The sequence below is a fragment of the Aptenodytes forsteri genome, unplaced genomic scaffold (assembly GCF_000699145.1).
Source record: "Aptenodytes forsteri isolate BGI_AS27 unplaced genomic scaffold, ASM69914v1 Scaffold164, whole genome shotgun sequence".
Lineage (NCBI taxonomy): Eukaryota > Metazoa > Chordata > Aves > Sphenisciformes > Spheniscidae > Aptenodytes > Aptenodytes forsteri.
In genome coordinates this window covers 5568999-5578062 of record NW_008795527.1, presented here as the reverse complement: position 1 = coordinate 5578062, position 9064 = coordinate 5568999, and the positions used below count along the sequence as shown (strand labels likewise).

Here is a 9064-nt window from a genome sequence, read left to right as displayed (position 1 = left end):
AATACTAGGTATTGTAAATTAGCAAGGCTTGTCCAAAGATCTCCTTCATCTTTTATATGTGTATTTAGGCAGCATCATAGGAAATGGCAGGTAGCATGAACAAGTGACACTGGTGCTTTGCACATAACATAACTTATGTGCTTTTACTGCAGATGTCTTGCTGTCTTACTCTAATAAAAAAGCACATTGCTGGGATAACAAACTATTTCAACTAACTTCAGCTATTTACTCAAAACAGGCATCCACCTTTGCATATGGTGATCCTGGAGAAATTTTGTGAAGACTGTATGTACAGACTCCCTCACTAAACTGCCACCACGATGTCTGGATTGGGATGCTATAGAAAAAGAGGGAATGACCTGGGATGAGCTTCACATGACTCAAGTACCATTTAAATGAAAAGAGCTAGGACAAGCCTGCTCATTTTTCCCATACCAGACTTTATAAGCATCACTTAGCCTGAGGTGTGGAGTTCTGGGACTATCTCCTTCCATGTCTCTTGCTTCATTGTATCTTTATCATAGCAAAACCTGTAGTTGCTATTTGATGATTATCACCTCACTGAGACCACATGCTCAGTGTGAAATGTCTGTTCTGTTTTCAGCTATCAGCATGATAGTTAAAGGATTATACAGAAGAAAGCTAAGCCCAGGTCACTGATTTTTTTTCTATATAAGCTATTCCAAAATCTATAGGAAGAGCCTTCCTGTCTGATTTGCCAGCAAAATTTCTTTTCCTTTAATGAGAAATGAGTGCATAAAGCAGAGTTACACTAGCGACTTACAAGCTTCTTGCAATAAAAATAAAAATTAGGAGCTGAGATGCAGCTATTAACAAATTGCAAATAGACATCAAAAAGATTGGTTATAACTCTTGGTCAGAAGTCATAGCTGACTTAAAGTCATAGCTGGATTGATAAAATACAGCTCAAAGTTACTGCATCTTAAACCATCACTTTCAGTTATTCAGATAACTAATTTCAAAGTGTTTAATAGATTTCTCCTCTTGTTTTCCAAATGGACACAGTAGGTTTTTTATGTTTATTCTTCAAATTGTACATATAAATTTCTTATGAAATCTGATATACCAAAGCTGCTTGGTAAGAGTTCAAAATGATAGTAGAGACAGAGAGGTTAACTAAAATATTTGAAAATGTCAGGTTTCCTAGTGCAGCTTCACCTCGTAGAGGCTATGGTCATTTCACTATTGCTGGTTACAGTTCTGTCTGAATGAGGCGTAGTGCTTTCTTCATGTTCTCTATTACTGAAAGAAAAATAAATAAGAACTGTAAAAAAGTACTTAAAGCACATTTGTACAAATAAAAAACCCACCTAGTTTGATTAGTAAATTGTTCACATTGAAATTAATTTATGGTCACACATTATAATTTAGAGCTTTCTATTGTGAAAATTCTCGCATTGATACTAAAGCAGAAGGTAAAAAGTTTTGTGAATCAAAATGTTTAACTTAAAAGGATTTGACAAGGCTCCTTTCAACTCCCTCACTTCTCAACAGCAAGCCTGGTAATCAGATAAAAAGTGCATATTTGTGGTGAGATACTGCATTGCTGTCGGATAAAGGGTATAGAGAAAGGACTAGCTCAACCTGAAAAATCACATTCCTTTCTGAAATATGGGTGTTAGGTGGTACCCAGATAACCACCAGCATTTCTTTTCTGATTCCCTCACACCACTGGCTGTTCACATTGCGCAGTTAGATACCTTTGAGCATAGTGACTTTCACCATTCTCCAACAAACTGCTCAGATCTTGATCCTGAAAGTTCCCACCCCTGATCTTTCAACTTGTTTTACCTGAGTAGTCCCAATAAATTCAATGGGACAATAGGTGTGCTTAAGTGTTTTGCTAGAACAGGTTAGATTATTATAATTTATTGCAAATGCTTACACACAGTCCTTATTCATTGCTTTGAGATCTTAATGGGTTCTCAAGCACAAATGATTGGGATGGGGTGTATCTGGCTGCTTACGGTGTGAAATGTAAAGTAACACAATGAAGGGGGCACTTACAGAATGGTATGTCTTGTGGTTCGTAAGTGTAAAGCCGGTTAGAGTATCTTCCTGTGATATCAGCTCTTACTGTGAGAGATGGGTCTGAAAAAGTAATCATATTAAACACTGCTTTCCATTCCCACAACAGGGAACAACAGTTCTCTCAACAACATCTCTCAACAACAGTTGAGGGCGATGTGAGTGGTGCTACTTTGACAGCCCTGTTTTTGAGGTGTTCTGTTTTCATCAACAAGGCAATTACAAGGCCGTTACGCTCTGTTCCAACCAACTGCTCTTGGAGAAATCCTGAACAAAAGCTAATGCTCATTTTTATATCATGCAGCTATTTTAAAGTGATAGATTACACATGCATTTCATCCACATTTCAAGAAAAATATCCTGTTTTACAAGTTCTGGGGTTACGTCAGGGGAGGCCGGTTTGACTGGATGCACACATAGTGAAGGTCTTGCGTACATAACGCAGTATTATGTAGGTCATTAGCATGACCTACCTAGAGCCTTCAGAATGAAAATCTTGTGATTCTTAATGTTTCCGTCATAGGAGCAAGTTGTTGTGGACATCTCTCCTCCCAGTTCCCCTTCCAAGCTTTTTGTTAACTAACTGACTCCTGTTACTACGTTGCTCTCTGTCTGAGTGTGGGCTTCATCTCACCTAACTTTGGATGCCACCACAGAGCTAGTCACTCTAGGCTCCCTGTACAGTCAGTGAAAAGGAACAGGCAGTCCTTTGACCTATTGCAGAAGTCAGCTTTACGATGGGATAAATCATTCTTTAGATGCCACTGACTACTGGCTTGCTCTGTGGTAATGTCCACACTGTAGACATCTACATTCAGTCAGATATTTGACTGTTTTCAGTAAACTTTGTCTTATAACAGCACTAGCAAGAAGCATGGAGAGCAAAAGCCCAGATGCTAATGGACATTTAAGCGTCCTGCTCCCAAGCACAAATTAAGTACCCTCCAGCACATATCTGTAACCTGAGGAATTTTACGAGGGTCAAAGCCTGCGATAGAGGGAGAAATGAACTCAGATCTGCCAAGTTCCAGACTAATGCCATAGTAATGACAAATTTTGAGCTATTTTCTTTTTTTCAAAATTAATCATTTTGATGTCCCCAAAGGAGGACACTGGCATAGATTCAGATATCACATCTTTGAAGATATATAAATATTGTACATACCTACAAACATGATTCGAGGCACGTATTGTCCATCAGGTGACAGATTTTTATCTGTGGTTTCATGCTGGCAGAGAAATTAAAGCTAATTATTAAAATATTTCTGTAAATTTTGATGCAGTAGTACCACCTGTGAATAGTCTTGTGCCAGAGGACAAAACCAAAAAGGTACTACTTGTGTGTGGATACACATGCACAAATGCCTGTATTTACATGTTACTGAAATGCCAGAGATAGTTAGCTAAAATGACATGAAAAAGCAAGACAAAGAAAGAGAAAACACAAGCCAAAAAAAGATCCAAGTCAAACCTCCCCAAACCCTTCATACCATGAGATTCAGCATAACGAAGTTATTTTGGGCCATTTCCTGTATCTCTTCATTTTCTGCAAAAGCTTTCTTCAGTGCTAGAAAAGATACGGTCATTTTGAAGTCCATCACAAATAGTGCCTTTCCTTCTGCGTTTAGGCACCATGTTGGCTGGAGACTGGCCACATTGTTCATGTCTCTGCTGATTCACATTCCTGAGGAGACACCTAAGGGCTCTATCGCTGCTTTTTGTTTTTCTGACCCATGTCAGTACAACCTCCCGGCTATGAAAATGGAAGCTCTTTTCTGTTATTTATGAAGCCTGCCTCAATGGATACCATGTCTCAGCTTGACAAAAGTGCATTATTCTCAGAAAATTCTTACTAGATCGATTTCAGCAGCCCTGTCCTCGTCTCCTTCTCTAGTTACCAGTTCAGGAGAGCCAAACAATATTAAATCTGTTCAATGAGTCAGTAGCAAACCTGTGTCTCTTAATTTAAACTGACGAGTGCTGCATTAGGGATGGCAGGAGAGCAGCACTGAGTATTTTTCATGTTCGCTGTTGGGTAGTTTCATAGTGGAGTTTTTGTAAATAACAGTAATAAATTCTTAGCTTTTCAAATACATTTTCTTTAAATAATTTTCAGTAAGTGTAAGGTAAATATATAGATAGGTGCAGTTTCTTATAAAAATACTCAAAAAATTTTAACACTCAAAAAATCAAAATTACCTTGGCAGTATTGACAGTCTTCCAAATGATGAATTACCATCAGTGGCTTGTTACTTTATTAATAATAATAAAACATGTAGTTAGATCATTTGACAAGTATACAAATGGGAGATTTTACTAGCAGACTGGAAAAGGCAAATTACATTTAATCTTATGCTAACCCACAGTAAAACAATACAGACATTCCATAAAGAATTACAGACATTTTTGAGCAAGGGAAAAGAACATAACTACTTCATAAAAGAAAGAAATGGAGAAATAGTTTCTATATCTAAATAGGTTTTCTAAAGTAAGAAATTGTAGAAGAAAGAAACAACAGAACCATCATCATTTCATTCCCAGTTAGTATATAATCAGACTGGAGAGGTATTTAATATTGCTTAGGTGTGATGTTCTCCACGATTAAGAAAATAAAAATCACCTGTATGAACTGGAATAAAACAATTTTTGTAAAATTGGGTTTATCATCGAATACTTCCCATGAAAAGTTTAATGTATTTTAAGCTTTCTTGAACAGATATACAATAAATTATTTTTTCTGTAAATAGTTTGGTAAAGTATCAAAATTTTATATCTTTGGATGTCAAAAAATAAAACAATTCTGTGCATTTTCTCCTGCATTTTTTTAAACTATTGTTACTGTTCAGTAAATCAGTTACTAATGCTTGATCTACTATGACTGTCAAAAGTTGTTCAGTTCCTAACCATTTTCACATAGGGTACATGAAATTAGTTGCTTTTAATTTAAAAATAATTTGCCTTAGATTTAATAACAGCTTATGCTACACTATTATGATCTAGAATGAACTGTAATAGTGATCTAAATGAGTATTGTTATGAATTCTCAAATATATTTTCAGCTGAATTTCAGAGAAGATTCAGATTGGAACTTTCTACCAGGATAGTGAGAAACTGTGAGTACATCATGCACATATGCCAACTAATAAAGTGTTGGGGAAAACATCAGAGGCAGTAGATCACCACGCAAGACCAAATGTAACTGATTTCCAGCTGTTGATTAAGGAAGTAATCAGAGCAATAATGACATATTTATATATAAAAAACGATGCATTTTAAAAATTGTAATATCTATTTATCATTGCTTATTCAAATGACAATACTTCTGTTGTGACAAAGAAACAACAGTGTTAAATGCAGAGTTGCCTATTGGCCCATGATGTTGCTTCAGAGTCATAAGACCCCTGCAACAACTTTTATTTATAGACAATAAATCTGTTTTATTTAACTGGGTGGCCTGCAGATCAGCTGTCATGGTGTTTCTTTGTTCTGTTTCATTATAGTATATTCAGGCATGACTGCCTGATTAACAACTTTGTCTTTTAATCTCTTACCTTTTTTTTGCTCGATAAAGCCCTTCTTCATAAGTTTGTACCCAGGTAATTTCATCGCCCCACCCTAGAAATATCACAAAAGGATTAACTGGTGGCCAGGTAAGTAACTCATAACAAATTACATTTTTTATATTTATCAATAGTTCTACACAAATAGGATTTGGGTTTTTCCAGTCAAAGTTTCCCAAACATTGTGGATATACTAATGCTGCATCTCCTGATAGGTGCACTGGAAGATTAAAAAAACCCACAAACCAACCCCCCCAAAACCTCAGCTGGTTGAGTATCCAGTTCAAGTTCTCTAGCAAACATATTAGATCTCTTTCTGAATACTCAGAATACTAAATCAGCACCCAAATCCTTTATATATTTATATTGTCTGCTCCATATTTCATGTAGACCCTGGGGCTTAAAGAAAAAGTTGGCTTATAAAGTTAGAGAGAAAAATAAAATATGGCAGCTCAAATAAGATCGACTTTAATATGAACGTTGTTAGAATAGTCTTGGGTTTTAAGCTTAACTCTTAAGCCATGAATTTCAATCCCTGGCATTGCAAGTGTGTATAGTTTAATAAAAGAATGGCTGTTAAACAAAAATCTCCATCTAAACAAAATCCTAATGAATCATCAGCTTCATAGTTCATCCATAACTGGTGATACACTGATCTCAAAAAGGAAATTGCGCAGTTGGTTTTATGCCTTCAGATCCCAAAGATGCCAGCCCCTCCCAGGCAATGTTGCTCCATTCATGACGGCCTTCATGGGAATTGTAGAAGAGCTTCTGGATCTGGACCAGGTTAAGGCTCTGTTTCTTCTGTGCTGTCTGGACAGCACTTGGACCAGCCCTGGTTATGCAGAGATTTGCTGTTAGCTTTCTTACGGGACAATTGCTTGTGACACTACTAGGTCATCTCTTCTTTCAGGAGAGTGATTTCAATTACAGATCTGTCTGGTTGACGGTGGGATTCTGGCATGTTGACTAGTGTGTTCCCAGCCCTGGCTGAAGTCAACTGCTGACGTAGGTAACTGCACAAAGGAGTCAACTAGGGTCATTTTGCAGCAGGTCTAAGTGTTTCCCTTTGATCTGCGAAAATTACAGGTAAAGCACTCAAGGCATCCCAGAAGGCCTGAAATCAGAATTAGAAAACTGATGCTTTCTGTGACTATTTCTTTCAAAATTGCCAGAATTGAAGGGATTTTGTTATCTTTTTATTCATTTAGGCTTAGTGGGAAAAATAAATCCTGATCTAGGCAAGATAGGCGATAGATACCAGATTGATTATAACCTTTGTCCAGGGATACCACTTACGAGAAGTGATTTGCAATTTCTCTTTGATTAGTCCAGGTGTTGCATGATTTTGTCAAGTGCTCCCTGAGCAATTAAGCTGAGATGGGACCGCTGTGACTGGTGGGCCTTTGCCAGTGTTTTGTATGGGAAGACCTCAGAGGTGAGCTGTGGGGTCTGCAGGCTTTGCACAGCTTGCAGAAGAGCTCAGGGAGGGAGTTGGAGATTTTTTGGGGGGAATAGGCCTGAAAGGAGAGGAAAGATGGAGAAGAGGAAAAGACCTCAGTAAGCTCTTTCTCTGCTTGTGTTTCTAAGGATTGATCAGGCATAAATAACTTAAAATAGGGTCTTTAGTTAACATCCAGGTTGAAAATTATGCACCGCAAGGAAGTGAATTATTCACTGCAAAGCATGACTGTGACTATCTGATGAAAAGCAAAAGCAAAAAAAAAGTCACGCAGAAAAACCCACCAGTAGCTCATACTGTTGTTCTGTCTATAAAAATGGGTCTGTAGAAAAATGGTTCCATAGCAACTGAAGTTATGAAACTGTGTTTCAGTAGTTAATAAGTTACCATAACAAAATATCTTTTAACTGGTATATGAAAGAATATTTCTTCACTGATAGTCCTACAAGTGCATCCTGATTTGAGAGACTCAGTTTAGGTTATTGGCTTCTACTAGGTCACTGTGAGTTGTATAAATTATGCAGGTTATATGAGGCCCTCAGCCGTATCCTTAAGAACAAACTGATGGAGTGAAATGACATGGAATAAGAAGATGCACTACTTAGACTGTCACTTAACACTAGAGAAACCCACCTCAGTAAGTATATATGTGCTTTCAGATATATTCTAAATAAAAATGTTTGCTGACCTATATGGGAAGATGAGGAGGTAACTACATAAAGTAAATATACAGTACCTCTTGACAGTGTCTGAGGTGCTCTTTTTTCCTTCTTGATTGCCATCGCAAGGTTGGAAGAGACTGCAATTAGCAGGAGGGACAGGGCCAATGTTGAATGGAGCATTATTTCTTTGAGAAGATCCCTTTCAACGCCGCAAGGAAACTGGAAAACAAAGCAACAGCTTTAATCACATGGATTCGTCACCTGATGCAGTGTAAATCAATGTGTTAGTGGTATCCTAACAATCTATACTACAGAAGTAGTTTTGGTTATTTCTATAAATGCCTTTGTGAGAAAAGTGCAAAACAGAGGTGCTTAATTTTATCATGCAGCACTGCTTTCAGTCATCAAAATTAGGCTGCAGGGGACAGTTCTCATGACAGTGTGATTGGGGGAACAAAGTTCCTTTCACTCATTTCTGGTCACCCGACATTTGTTTCTTAAGAACTGGTACAACATTGTAATACTGGACCATGAAAATTTCAAGGCAGTGCTACTAGTTGTTCATTCTGTTAGTTTTTTAATTTCAGTGAAATGTAACAGCATGGGATCTTTTTCATGGATAGTAGGTTTTTTGGTCAAAAGACGTCTCATGATATTCTCCTTAATAAAATAGGAAAATTGACAAGTATTTGCCTCCAGGTATAATACATTTTAAATCGGCAAATCCCTCCAGAATGTTGAAATTGCCATCGGTTTTTTTAGCCTGCACTCTGTGAACCAGGATGTTAAAGATGGTAAGATAAATGTCAAAGAAATTTCCACCTGTTTCTCACAATGAAAACTCAAAAAATTTCCCCATTCTCCATGGCATTTTTAAACTGATTTTCAGCTCAAGTCCTGCTTAATAAGACAATCCATCACAATCCATCAACTCCTGGCTATTTCAGTATTCTGAAGGTGTTTGCTTCTCTTCCTGACAAAGATCATTATAAGAAATTCAGTAACTTCTGGTCTTGATAAAAGTCAGAGAAAAAAAAGCAACGGTTGAGGAAAAGCATTATAAAGCCAAATTTTTTTAATTGATAAGTCTTCTTTCTGCCCAGTACAATCATCTTTAGGCATTAAAGCTCGGATATTCAGGTGGATACCTGATGATTTGAACTAAGTTAAAAAATATAATGCATGTAGCCCAGGATACCACCCAGTCCACTTATCAGTTCTCACGGGATATTCCACTTTTCAGAGGCTGAGCTTTAGGAGTTACCAGGATGAACTGTTGAGAAAGTGCTGTGACTTAAATAAAAAAAAAAAAAATCCCCCAAAGCACTTGT

The 9064-nt window shown here is 37.2% G+C and overlaps 1 protein-coding gene across 1 annotated transcript; it reads right to left on the bottom strand.

The window, feature by feature from the left end:
- Positions 1 to 780: 780 nt before the first annotated feature.
- Positions 781 to 7913, bottom strand: AGR3 (anterior gradient 3, protein disulphide isomerase family member). The gene is made up of 7 exons (XM_009282061.1): positions 7808 to 7913; positions 5601 to 5664; positions 4249 to 4301; positions 3540 to 3616; positions 3215 to 3278; positions 2029 to 2112; positions 781 to 1263 (listed from the first exon to the last, which is right to left on the bottom strand). Exons 1-7 carry the CDS (start codon positions 7911 to 7913, stop codon positions 1214 to 1216), a joined length of 498 nt encoding a protein of 165 aa, XP_009280336.1. The 3' UTR covers positions 781 to 1213.
- Positions 7914 to 9064: the final 1151 nt, after the last annotated feature.